Source organism: Thermobia domestica, chromosome 7 (assembly GCF_964235325.1).
Source record: "Thermobia domestica chromosome 7, izTheDome1.hap1.1, whole genome shotgun sequence".
In the NCBI taxonomy this organism is placed as follows: Eukaryota; Metazoa; Arthropoda; class Insecta; order Zygentoma; family Lepismatidae; genus Thermobia; species Thermobia domestica.
This window is the reverse complement of record NC_137460.1, coordinates 254,132,153-254,146,862: the sequence shown is the minus strand read 5'-3', so window position 1 is coordinate 254,146,862 and position 14,710 is coordinate 254,132,153. Positions and strand designations below refer to the sequence as shown.

Sequence of the window (14,710 nt, the reverse complement as noted above, 5' to 3'; positions counted from 1 at the left end):
AGTATGCGGTTTGCCCTGTTCAACGCAGAATCAAAACGCATGTTAGCTTTTAAAACAAAAAAAGAAAGAAAAAAACTGATTCTTCTTCATTTAAGGAAATATTTACAAACCGTGGATCGGATAATCGATTTTTTTTTAAAGGTAGATTCTGAGAAAGTTCCGATTCCGAAATGTGTTTAAGTAAGAACAATATTTTGCTCAAGATTTTATTTTCAGAGTGGCCTCAAATCGCACTTTTGAGAAGCTAATTTTCAAAACTTTCCCGTGGGAGGACCCCCGGCTCGAACACTACCAAATGGAAATTCTGAGTAAATATCCATATGTGCAACAAATAAATGTGTTTTGGGGTAATGCACCATTTACATTGAGGGGGAGGGGGACGATTTTTAAAGAGCGACTAATCAATTCACACTTTACTGTACTTAAATTTTACATGATCTGCTTTTGAATGTACGGGAAATTTTGCTCTCCAAGGCTGTTGGACACCCTGATTTTTTTTTTTTTTAATACTGGGATTTTGGTAAAAGCTATACTGGAAATATATAACTAGAATTCCTAAACTCAATATCTGTTGATACCCTGAAGAATTGCCTTTTAAAAATAAAAAAGAATTTTGAAAACCCTGTATATTTTTTCGATTTGTACCCAAATTTCGGTGGGCACAAGAGAATACTTCCAAAAAGATTACCCTATGAATTTTGTCCAAATCGGTTGAGTACGGGCGGAGATATAGGCCGGGTAACACAAAAATTAACTTTGAAAAAATACAAAAATATTTAAAACCCCCATGTATATTTTTCTCTACAGTGTAAAAACAGGCGGGACTAAACTAAGTATCATTAGAAGCCTACCCACAAAATTTGGAGTATCGATTGAATAAATTTCGAATTTACAGAAATATCCATTTCGAAACCTACCTGCGCCTGTAAGTCTTGCCGAAAGTAATTGTTTCAATATATATCTAATTTGCGAACAGGTGGGTATCCACACTCAGGTTCTTTCGAAAGAAAATTTGACTTCAGACCAGGGTTGGCTGGTTTAAACCAGCTGGTTTTTTCAAAAAACCAACTGGTTTAAACCAAAAAGAAAAATGCTTTAAATCGTGTGAACTTCATGGTGACGTTTCCACATATCAAACCATCTGCATTAGTTTTATCTCCTTTTCACCTTTTAATCAAGGTGTCCCACGTTCAATTCTCGGTCGAATCGAACCATAACCCTTCTTTCATGTGTAAACCCAGTAGCGGTTTGGATGCCACTTTTAAAGCGAAAGTCGTCTTTATTACCTCGGTATTACATAAAGATGTTAAACCTAAATATACGAAACGAAGCCAAATTGTATGTTTGTGCTTGCCTGAATGCTTGTTGCTTTATAAAGAAGCAAAGGTGCCTAAATATATTGATAGACATTGGCAAAATTTATCGACTGCCTACGTAGCTTCCAACATTAGCTTAGATTGGACTTCGTTTTAATTTTATTGAATGATATCTACATACTAAATTTGGAATTTAATACCTCAGTTTTAGCGTACTGATTATGATACGTTGACCTTAGATTTTACATGCAAAGCAATAACAGGATTTGCTTTGCATTTAAAGTAATAACAGGATTTTCCCAATGGCTTCCGCGGGAGTTTCCCGAATTGTATGTAATTCTGTATAATGGTTTCACTTGTGCAACTATTTATCTTTTTGTCCTAAAATGATTCTTGACAATTATATTAACAAGTATGTAAAGATCAGTAAAACGTATTTTTATCAGGAGTCCTTCGTGAGTGAGTCGACAGACTTTGTATTTGTGGCCAATTAGTCCCGGTTTGGAGTCCAAATGGAGGACAATTTCTCTCGGATGTAAGCAGGGAAGCTGTTTGGATCCCGCTTTAAGCTTATAAAGACCCCTTCCAGCATAACCCTGTCGTTGCATAATAACAGCAAGGCGAAAGAGACTTATTTCTGTCCATATGTAATATAAATACATAGAACAAATTATTAAAAAAAAAAAAAAAAAAACTGGTTTAACAAACAAACATAAAAAACGTTTTTTTTTTGTTTTTCCAATAAAAACCATGGCTTTTGCCAACCCTGCTTCACACCCAACTAGGTGAACCCTGTCTTGATATCTTCATTTATTAACACGTTATGGCTAAAAGAAAGAAAAAAAAAACAGGTTTCGAATTTTGTTCTTTGAACACACGGCCCTCTCCCATCGATATATATTGGGGATGGGATTGATATTCTGGGAATATGTAACTTATATTGTACCTAATCACTGGAGCACAGGACCAAAGCAATTCGGGATGGGGATTGATTTTGCATCAATCTCTTTTTTCGCGTCACCCCTTTCCTTCCTCATCTTCACCCACGAGATGTCAGCAATTCTGGAAACTAGTCACTCCCTCATGCGAATGCGTATTTCCTGGTATATTTTTAGTGCAGTAATGTTAAGTGTATAAAACCCGCTGTCTAGTTTACATACATGCATAAAAGTATCATTTGAGTTATTCTCGTGCATTGGAATGATTATTGTTGTCATGTTGCTGACATGATTTTTGTTATGGGTATTTTCAGGACAAGCGAAAACACAAGAAGTACCGCCCACAACCCGGGAAGAGAACAATGGGCCCATACTTAATGAACAGGTTAAACCAATATCAGTTTCAAACGTAGATCCTGACTGGGCGAATAAATTTGAAATTCCGTGGCAAGCAATGCCACCTGGATTATTTAATTTTCATTACATGCGCAACAAACATGCACAGCCTAGGAACATTATAATTCAAAATAATGAAATAGAATATGTAAACTCAACTAAGTTCTTAGGAATTTGGATAGATAAAAATCTTTCCTCGGATGTGCAGATAACTAAGCTTAGTAAAAAATTAAACCAAATATATTTCGCAATTAAAGTTCTTAAAAATGTTTTAAGAGAGTCTACTTTAAAAACAATTTACTTTGGATTATTCCAATCGAATTTAACATATGGTATTATATTTTGGGGAAATACACACAAGGTCAAAGTCATCTTTACGATACAGAAACGAATAATAAGATTGATGGCAACTGCTAAACCAAAAGATCATTGCAAACCAATATTTAAAAAACTTCGTATACTTCCAGTACCCTGTTTGTATATTTTAAATCTATTGATATTTGTAAAGAAACACCTACAAGGTATCCTTACGCGAGTAGAACAGCAACATGATCATGACACAAGAAACAAAGAAAACTTTTCTATTGTAGAACACAGAACAGTATTATATGAAAAAGGATGTAAATACGCGGGTATCATGCTTTACAATAAACTTCCGAAAGAAATAAAAACTCAGGACTCTGTTGCTAAATTCAAAAAAGAACTTCAGAAATATTTATTACAACATTGCTTTTACTCGGTAGAGGAATACATGAACTGCTAAGTAAATAGAAACGTTACAGGATATACAGTAAATCAATGTCATTACTTGCTTTTAGCATTACATATTTGTTGGAGGGTTTCTAAATACACTGCAAGTAATAATTGCTAAGTTTATTTTTAACAATGATGTCATGTAAAATGTATAGTGTAATAAGATGTAAGAAGTAAGGCTTAATTACTAACCTAGTGTATGTAATTTTCACTATTATTGTTTCTTTTACTTCTGTATTCATATATAAATGACGTGTCCGCTTCATATGCATTGTATTACAGTGCTAAATGTATGAAAAAAGGACGAAATAAATACAATACAATACAATTATTAAATAGTTTGAAACGAGGTGAGAGACCTAACCCAAAATTTAGAAGAGAAATGGTTAGAGTAGTTGTGAATCATATTCACAGAATATGTAAAAGACCTCAGAAACGGCATACCAACATCATAGCCCGAAAAATTGAACAAAAGTATCCTGAGTCATTCGAAGATAAAATTCAAGGTATAATTGTTGGAAGCGGATGGAGTTCTCTTCAGCAGGAACTAACCGCACGGTCAGAAAATTTGAACAGGGCCATTGATCCTGTGAGAACAACTGCAGATACAGAGGTGCGGAATAAAGCAACACGGCAGGTTTCAAGAGATTCTTACGGGTGTGTCAACTGGCAGCCCGAAAAACCAGATGATAATGATAATGAAGCTAACGAATATTATCAACAAAGAGTATTGATAAATTCGGGAGCATCCATACCAGACATTATGTCGAAATTTCCATCCCTTCTGCAAGTTAATGAACTGTTAACTCATGTAGAGAAACTGACTTCCTTCAAGATAAGGGATGCATTAGAGAATGCTTTTTGCAACAAGGGTCCACGGATCTTTACATTTTTTGAGAGATCAAATGTTGAACGGGTTCGGAAAGCAATAAGTGAAATATACAATTACGCTGAAAGTACTGCTGATGACCATGCACAAGGTTTGGATGTAAATAGAGATCCAGGAGCAATAGTTCATCTGCTGGAAACCTATTTTGGTGAAAGCGGAATTCTTTTTAAATTCGTTGAGGTAAGCATCTTTCATATATATATATATATATATATATATATATATATATATATATTCGTTTTAAGATTTTTTTGTGTGTGTGAAGAGGAACATAAATGACAACGAGTGTGTGTTAGGCTATATAGTGATATGTAATCATTATTTATTGTTCATTATCTAGTACAGTTTATGCACTGACCTGAAAAAGTCAGAAACTTTAGCACTAAAAAGAAGGAAAAAAAAGAAACTTGAAATTTTACAGAAAACTTCAAAAACTTGAAATTGTCAGGGAATTTTTATTTTACACTTTTTGTTTTTATCATGCATTTTAAACCTTTATTTTGACACAGTAAGTGCGTATCATGTAATAACGCCATCTTAAAGAAGTATAGCGACTTGTCGATGATATTCACTTTTCGGTTTTTAAAACGCCTTTCAGAACAGGGTTTTCAATGACAGAATTCATGCAATTGATTTCGGTATTCAGGTCATTAGAATGCTCTTGCCTGCATTAAGACAATAGCAGAGTTTGAGAAGTCTGAGGATATCATTACGACGAGTTACGACTAAAGTTTCAGAACTCTTATGAATCTGTAACTTTTTACTACCAGAACAACAGTTGTTATATTGTGTTCGGATACTTACAAAAATGTCATGCGTTGCACATAAATATTGTAAGCCTTGTTCGGAAACTAGAGCACTTGTTTCCACTCTTATTATTATTGCAACACTGAGTTTAGATACAATGCTCATATTAGTCAGCTATCAAATGAGGACTCAATTATTAACCACGATTCAAATTAAGAGTCAATTAATCACTTGTGAATATAAACATATTTAAGGCAAATTGACAGAAAAATTGATTGCGTCACTTTCAACTCTGACTTCGATGATTTGAGAGAGATAATTATGAATATGTCGAAAAGAAATTCTTCATTTAAATACAGACTCTGTCGATGAGAATTTGTAACCCATATTTGGACAAGATTTTAAGATCCGTTGAAAAAGTTGGCCGTGGCGCGGGGGTTTGGGAGGTAGTGTGTGTTTGTGTGTATTTAAAAATTGGAAGTTTGCGTAAAGTAATCTAGAAAATCTGAAAAAATCAGGGAATATATTACAGCCAAACTAGAAGGAACCAAGCATTAGTAGTAGATTTAACGTATCCCCCTTTTGCAAAACATTTACATGAGTACGTTTGATTATATAATTCAGTACGTTTTAGACTTTATTACATTGTTATTTTTGTCATTTATATCAATTTAATTTTTGATCTAGTTGAATAGGTTCGCTTGATATAACTACTGAAACAATCAATTGTACTACATTTGTAATTCAAACTCGTTATTTGATGGCTAAATTACATGTAAGACCAAATGCCGTTGCAAAACTACAAGCATTACAAACGCCACAGTTTTATTTTTATTTTTTTTTTTTTTTATATTCAACGGTTGAGTTTGTTTCAATTGATGCCTTATATCTTCAGAAAGAACTAGTCCAGCTTTTTTTTCTAATCATTGTGCGATTTGCCAATCAACATAATTTGTTCGTAATAATATTTCAGTTACTTCCGCATATAATATCATATAAGATATACTTGCTCATCAGTTGAGTTTAGTGCCATTATTTTCAAGTTATTATTATTATTATTATTATTATTATTATTATTATTATTATTATTATTATTATTATTATGATGAGCAAGTATATCTTATATGATATTATATGCGGAAGTAACTGAAATATTATTACGAACAAATTATGTTGATTGGCAAATCGCACAATGATTAGAAAAAAAAGCTGGACTAGTTCTTTCTGAAGATATAAGGCATCAATTGAAACAAACTCAACCGTTGAATATAAAAAAAAAAAAAATAAAAATAAAACTGTGGCGTTTGTAATGCTTGTAGTTTTGCAACGGCATTTGGTCTTACATGTAATTTAGCCATCAAATAACGAGTTTGAATTACAAATGTAGTACAATTGATTGTTTCAGTAGTTATATCAAGCGAACCTATTCAACTAGATCAAAAATTAAATTGATATAAATGACAAAAATAACAATGTAATAAAGTCTAAAACGTACTGAATTATATAATCAAACGTACTCATGTAAATGTTTTGCAAAAGGGGGATACGTTAAATCTACTACTAATGCTTGGTTCCTTCTAGTTTGGCTGTAATATATTCCCTGATTTTTTCAGATTTTCTAGATTACTTTACGCAAACTTCCAATTTTTAAATACACACAAACACACACTACCTCCCAAACCCCCGCGCCACGGCCAACTTTTTCAACGGATCTTAAAATCTTGTCCAAATATGGGTTACAAATTCTCATCGACAGAGTCTGTATTTAAATGAAGAATTTCTTTTCGACATATTCATAATTATCTCTCTCAAATCATCGAAGTCAGAGTTGAAAGTGACGCAATCAATTTTTCTGTCAATTTGCCTTAAATATGTTTATATTCACAAGTGATTAATTGACTCTTAATTTGAATCGTGGTTAATAATTGAGTCCTCATTTGATAGCTGACTAATATGAGCATTGTATCTAAACTCAGTGTTGCAATAATAATAAGAGTGGAAACAAGTGCTCTAGTTTCCGAACAAGGCTTACAATATTTATGTGCAACGCATGACATTTTTGTAAGTATCCGAACACAATATAACAACTGTTGTTCTGGTAGTAAAAAGTTACAGATTCATAAGAGTTCTGAAACTTTAGTCGTAACTCGTCGTAATGATATCCTCAGACTTCTCAAACTCTGCTATTGTCTTAATGCAGGCAAGAGCATTCTAATGACCTGAATACCGAAATCAATTGCATGAATTCTGTCATTGAAAACCCTGTTCTGAAAGGCGTTTTAAAAACCGAAAAGTGAATATCATCGACAAGTCGCTATACTTCTTTAAGATGGCGTTATTACATGATACGCACTTACTGTGTCAAAATAAAGGTTTAAAATGCATGATAAAAACAAAAAGTGTAAAATAAAAATTCCCTGACAATTTCAAGTTTTTGAAGTTTTCTGTAAAATTTCAAGTTTCTTTTTTTTCCTTCTTTTTAGTGCTAAAGTTTCTGACTTTTTCAGGTCAGTGCATAAACTGTACTAGATAATGAACAATAAATAATGATTACATATCACTATATAGCCTAACACACACTCGTTGTCATTTATGTTCCTCTTCACACACACAAAAAAATCTTAAAACGAATATATATATATATATATATATATATATATATATATATATGAAAGATGCTTACCTCAACGAATTTAAAAAGAATTCCGCTTTCACCAAAATAGGTTTCCAGCAGATGAACTATTGCTCCTGGATCTCTATTTACATCCAAACCTTGTGCATGGTCATCAGCAGTACTTTCAGCGTAATTGTATATTTCACTTATTGCTTTCCGAACCCGTTCAACATTTGATCTCTCAAAAAATGTAAAGATCCGTGGACCCTTGTTGCAAAAAGCATTCTCTAATGCATCCCTTATCTTGAAGGAAGTCAGTTTCTCTACATGAGTTAACAGTTCATTAACTTGCAGAAGGGATGGAAATTTCGACATAATGTCTGGTATGGATGCTCCCGAATTTATCAATACTCTTTGTTGATAATATTCGTTAGCTTCATTATCATTATCATCTGGTTTTTCGGGCTGCCAGTTGACACACCCGTAAGAATCTCTTGAAACCTGCCGTGTTGCTTTATTCCGCACCTCTGTATCTGCAGTTGTTCTCACAGGATCAATGGCCCTGTTCAAATTTTCTGACCGTGCGGTTAGTTCCTGCTGAAGAGAACTCCATCCGCTTCCAACAATTATACCTTGAATTTTATCTTCGAATGACTCAGGATACTTTTGTTCAATTTTTCGGGCTATGATGTTGGTATGCCGTTTCTGAGGTCTTTTACATATTCTGTGAATATGATTCACAACTACTCTAACCATTTCTCTTCTAAATTTTGGGTTAGGTCTCTCACCTCGTTTCAAACTATTTAATAATTGTATTGTATTGTATTTATTTCGTCCTTTTTTCATACATTTAGCACTGTAATACAATGCATATGAAGCGGACACGTCATTTATATATGAATACAGAAGTAAAAGAAACAATAATAGTGAAAATTACATACACTAGGTTAGTAATTAAGCCTTACTTCTTACATCTTATTACACTATACATTTTACATGACATCATTGTTAAAAATAAACTTAGCAATTATTACTTGCAGTGTATTTAGAAACCCTCCAACAAATATGTAATGCTAAAAGCAAGTAATGACATTGATTTACTGTATATCCTGTAACGTTTCTATTTACTTAGCAGTTCATGTATTCCTCTACCGAGTAAAAGCAATGTTGTAATAAATATTTCTGAAGTTCTTTTTTGAATTTAGCAACAGAGTCCTGAGTTTTTATTTCTTTCGGAAGTTTATTGTAAAGCATGATACCCGCGTATTTACATCCTTTTTCATATAATACTGTTCTGTGTTCTACAATAGAAAAGTTTTCTTTGTTTCTTGTGTCATGATCATGTTGCTGTTCTACTCGCGTAAGGATACCTTGTAGGTGTTTCTTTACAAATATCAATAGATTTAAAATATACAAACAGGGTACTGGAAGTATACGAAGTTTTTTAAATATTGGTTTGCAATGATCTTTTGGTTTAGCAGTTGCCATCAATCTTATTATTCGTTTCTGTATCGTAAAGATGACTTTGACCTTGTGTGTATTTCCCCAAAATATAATACCATATGTTAAATTCGATTGGAATAATCCAAAGTAAATTGTTTTTAAAGTAGACTCTCTTAAAACATTTTTAAGAACTTTAATTGCGAAATATATTTGGTTTAATTTTTTACTAAGCTTAGTTATCTGCACATCCGAGGAAAGATTTTTATCTATCCAAATTCCTAAGAACTTAGTTGAGTTTACATATTCTATTTCATTATTTTGAATTATAATGTTCCTAGGCTGTGCATGTTTGTTGCGCATGTAATGAAAATTAAATAATCCAGGTGGCATTGCTTGCCACGGAATTTCAAATTTATTCGCCCAGTCAGGATCTACGTTTGAAACTGATATTGGTTTAACCTGTTCATTAAGTATGGGCCCATTGTTCTCTTCCCGGGTTGTGGGCGGTACTTCTTGTGTTTTCGCTTGTCCTGAAAATACCCATAACAAAAATCATGTCAGCAACATGACAACAATAATCATTCCAATGCACGAGAATAACTCAAATGATACTTTTATGCATGTATGTAAACTAGACAGCGGGTTTTATACACTTAACATTACTGCACTAAAAATATACCAGGAAATACGCATTCGCATGAGGGAGTGACTAGTTTCCAGAATTGCTGACATCTCGTGGGTGAAGATGAGGAAGGAAAGGGGTGACGCGAAAAAAGAGATTGATGCAAAATCAATCCCCATCCCGAATTGCTTTGGTCCTGTGCTCCAGTGATTAGGTACAATATAAGTTACATATTCCCAGAATATCAATCCCATCCCCAATATATATCGATGGGAGAGGGCCGTGTGTTCAAAGAACAAAATTCGAAACCTGTTTTTTTTTTCTTTCTTTTAGCCATAACGTGTTAATAAATGAAGATATCAAGACAGGGTTCACCTAGTTGGGTGTGAAGCAGGGTTGGCAAAAGCCATGGTTTTTATTGGAAAAACAAAAAAAAAAACGTTTTTTATGTTTGTTTGTTAAACCAGTTTTTTTTTTTTTTTTAATAATTTGTTCTATGTATTTATATTACATATGGACAGAAATAAGTCTCTTTCGCCTTGCTGTTATTATGCAACGACAGGGTTATGCTGGAAGGGGTCTTTATAAGCTTAAAGCGGGATCCAAACAGCTTCCCTGCTTACATCCGAGAGAAATTGTCCTCCATTTGGACTCCAAACCGGGACTAATTGGCCACAAATACAAAGTCTGTCGACTCACTCACGAAGGACTCCTGATAAAAATACGTTTTACTGATCTTTACATACTTGTTAATATAATTGTCAAGAATCATTTTAGGACAAAAAGATAAATAGTTGCACAAGTGAAACCATTATACAGAATTACATACAATTCGGGAAACTCCCGCGGAAGCCATTGGGAAAATCCTGTTATTACTTTAAATGCAAAGCAAATCCTGTTATTGCTTTGCATGTAAAATCTAAGGTCAACGTATCATAATCAGTACGCTAAAACTGAGGTATTAAATTCCAAATTTAGTATGTAGATATCATTCAATAAAATTAAAACGAAGTCCAATCTAAGCTAATGTTGGAAGCTACGTAGGCAGTCGATAAATTTTGCCAATGTCTATCAATATATTTAGGCACCTTTGCTTCTTTATAAAGCAACAAGCATTCAGGCAAGCACAAACATACAATTTGGCTTCGTTTCGTATATTTAGGTTTAACATCTTTATGTAATACCGAGGTAATAAAGACGACTTTCGCTTTAAAAGTGGCATCCAAACCGCTACTGGGTTTACACATGAAAGAAGGGTTATGGTTCGATTCGACCGAGAATTGAACGTGGGACACCTTGATTAAAAGGTGAAAAGGAGATAAAACTAATGCAGATGGTTTGATATGTGGAAACGTCACCATGAAGTTCACACGATTTAAAGCATTTTTCTTTTTGGTTTAAACCAGTTGGTTTTTTTGAAAAAACCAGCTGGTTTAAACCAGCCAACCCTGGTCTGAAGTCAAATTTTCTTTCGAAAGAACCTGAGTGTGGATACCCACCTGTTCGCAAATTAGATATATATTGAAACAATTACTTTCGGCAAGACTTACAGGCGCAGGTAGGTTTCGAAATGGATATTTCTGTAAATTCGAAATTTATTCAATCGATACTCCAAATTTTGTGGGTAGGCTTCTAATGATACTTAGTTTAGTCCCGCCTGTTTTTACACTGTAGAGAAAAATATACATGGGGGTTTTAAATATTTTTGTATTTTTTCAAAGTTAATTTTTGTGTTACCCGGCCTATATCTCCGCCCGTACTCAACCGATTTGGACAAAATTCATAGGGTAATCTTTTTGGAAGTATTCTCTTGTGCCCACCGAAATTTGGGTACAAATCGAAAAAATATACAGGGTTTTCAAAATTCTTTTTTATTTTTAAAAGGCAATTCTTCAGGGTATCAACAGATATTGAGTTTAGGAATTCTAGTTATATATTTCCAGTATAGCTTTTACCAAAATCCCAGTATTAAAAAAAAAAAAAATCAGGGTGTCCAACAGCCTTGGAGAGCAAAATTTCCCGTACATTCAAAAGCAGATCATGTAAAATTTAAGTACAGTAAAGTGTGAATTGATTAGTCGCTCTTTAAAAATCGTCCCCCTCCCCCTCAATGTAAATGGTGCATTACCCCAAAACACATTTATTTGTTGCACATATGGATATTTACTCAGAATTTCCATTTGGTAGTGTTCGAGCCGGGGGTCCTCCCACGGGAAAGTTTTGAAAATTAGCTTCTCAAAAGTGCGATTTGAGGCCACTCTGAAAATAAAATCTTGAGCAAAATATTGTTCTTACTTAAACACATTTCGGAATCGGAACTTTCTCAGAATCTACCTTTAAAAAAAAATCGATTATCCGATCCACGGTTTGTAAATATTTCCTTAAATGAAGAAGAATCAGTTTTTTTCTTTCTTTTTTTGTTTTAAAAGCTAACATGCGTTTTGATTCTGCGTTGAACAGGGCAAACCGCATACTGGGGAAACGTTTCTGTCGCGAGTAGGAGGGGCGTAAATCCTCTGGCCAGGATGAGTACGATCATAGTCGCGGTGTTCAATTTTCACCCCGGAGCGTCGTGAGGGGTTGCATGGATCTTCAATACACTAAAAATCCCTACCTCGTCTCCCCTTATCCGAAACTGCCGACCACCAAGGAAATTGGAAATAAATTGTCGAAAAAACTTGTGAATATCTCGTGTCTTACATGACATTTCACAATCTGCAAGGACGTAACGTAAATAAATAAATAAAGTTAAACTGATAGCTAAAAGTAAAGAAAGACTCCTTTCCTCTGCTATCATTGCCAATGATTTACATGAAGAATAATGGTGATATTCATGTACCTTTGATCTCGTTATGACTTACATGATAAGAAAGGAAGACATTATACAACCAGTGGTACACATTATGGAAAATCGTCTTTCTTAGTTACTGTAAAATAATAAAACATGCTAGATAGTTCCTTAACATATCAAAGTACATAGAAAAGCAAACGACAACGGTAAATACTAGTTAAGAGAGATAGGTTGTAAAAACTTCACGACATTTCCAATTACAGGTACAAATTTTGGGTTTAGCAATGAAAATGCTATTAGATATGGCTTATTATTGCTATATTATGAGATTAGCCTTGAATAGTGCAATCCACAGCAGTAACTTTGGAACAACAATGTCTGGATTACTTTTAGGGTTATTTGACATATACATATATATATATATATATATATATATATATATATATATATATATATATATATACCAACGGATCGATCGTGAAGAGTAAAATCTATCGAACATGTCCGGACTAAGTTTCAATCCGGAGAGAAGAGCAGTTTTTGGGTTTAGCTACAAAAATGTTATCAAAGATTAATTTTTATACATTATTGGATTGGCTTTCAAAAGTAGAATCCAAAGCAGTCACTTCGGTTATTTCTGGATTACCAAGTCCGGGCAATAGTGTCCGAATTAATCACGAGCCGCTTCACTTTCGGACATATACGGACTATTGTCTGGAATAACTTTCTATCCGGACATAAGTGCAGCTTTTGTGAATAGCTATGGAAATGTTAACAAATATGAATGTTCATATATATTATTGGATTGGCTTGTAAAAGTGGCTTCCATTCCAGTCACTTCCGGAAATGTCTGGATTACAGACACCCTTGTCCGACATACATGATATACACCTCAACGGATTCGTCGTAAAAAGTAAAGTCTATCGCAGTATTTCACACCACACTGCAAATAACTAAACCCATCACTCTGTCAATGGAACCTGACTACAGCTTCTTACCAAATTATTACGTTTTCACATACCCTATTCTATTTCTAGCGTCAGAGGGAAGAACAGTATGTTAGAAAACGCAGTTTTTTTTAGAAAACCTCCCAAAAATTACAATATTTGAAAAACGTGATTTTTGATTACGTAATATTAAGGGGAAGGATTTAATGATTGTGTAGCTACCTTTAATTACAAATTGCTACTTTTAGGACAGGGTGTCTAAAATATCCAAAATTATGATTATCTACTATTTTTGAAGGTCCCTAATGTTATCATGATAAAGTGTTTAATCACTAACGTACCTTCTCCTTTCCAGCTCTCCAACAGTTTTCTTGCCTGTATTGGTTTTAAAACTGTGAGAAGATCACGCTCCTCCATATATTTCAAATCCTCCTCCTCTTCGACTCCACATTCTTGCAACTTCTCCAATAATGACGTTAATGAAACTGCATTTAATTTTGGCAGCACGTGCAGAATTCTCAGTTTAATTTCATCCATCACTCTCTCTCTTCTAAAAGTTATGGGATTAAAATACTGATATCAGTAACATATTGACACATTCGTCAGAACACACACACAGTTGTCAAATTACTCGTACCGAATCTACAACATTGTATCATATACACAGTAAAAGTTTTTCTCACTGTTTTTTATTGCATTGAGTGAAGTACAAGGTCGGTTTTACTCTATATACACAAAGCGTGATGCAAGGAAATATATAATCTGGCGTCAGCGTTGTATCGGTAGGCTGTAAGTGGGTAATAATCAACTAGTTCAGACACTTTCACGCAAATTTTCTTCAGTTCCATTGATACCTGCTTGTAAAGTCCTAACCAATGTGAATAAGAAAATTGATGAACACTAGCTACAAAATATACTTGAGTATTGTTGCTCAGTACAAGTAGGATTTTCCCAAATAAAGAGCCATCACATGTTTCACCTACTGCAACGTACTGTCCCTTGCTATACACGGTACCTTGAAACTCTACTTGTTTACTAGTTACCTTTCCACCAGGCAAATCCTCAAAGTCACTATTAGCAATAGCCTCCTGAATGTCTTCAGCACAAGCTTCCTTCTCATACGGCAATCCTTTTTTAACTTGAATAGCTAAAGGAAACAATGACCCTTCATTATAAAATGCTTGTAGAAGCTGGTGACGCTTACTCAGGGTTTTACACACATGTTTGAAATTGTGCAGATTTCTGGCACACCGC

At 34.0% G+C, this 14,710-nt stretch overlaps 3 protein-coding genes across 5 annotated transcripts in view; 1 reads left to right on the top strand and 2 right to left on the bottom strand.

Annotated features, from left to right (window-relative positions):
* The window catches only part of LOC145690832 (uncharacterized), a 294,099-nt gene that overhangs the window by 147,516 nt on the left and 131,873 nt on the right, over window positions 1–14,710 (bottom strand). The gene's annotated exons all lie outside the window — the stretch shown is intronic.
* The window catches only part of LOC145690834 (uncharacterized), an 82,925-nt gene that overhangs the window by 48,283 nt on the left and 19,932 nt on the right, over window positions 1–14,710 (top strand). The window lies entirely within an intron of this gene.
* Window positions 5,536–13,993, bottom strand: LOC145688811 (uncharacterized). The gene is made up of 4 exons (XM_081762983.1): window positions 13,798–13,993; window positions 9,494–9,626; window positions 7,723–8,452; window positions 5,536–5,544 (listed from the first exon to the last, which is right to left on the bottom strand). Exons 1-4 carry the CDS (start codon window positions 13,991–13,993, stop codon window positions 5,536–5,538), a joined length of 1,068 nt encoding a protein of 355 aa, XP_081619109.1.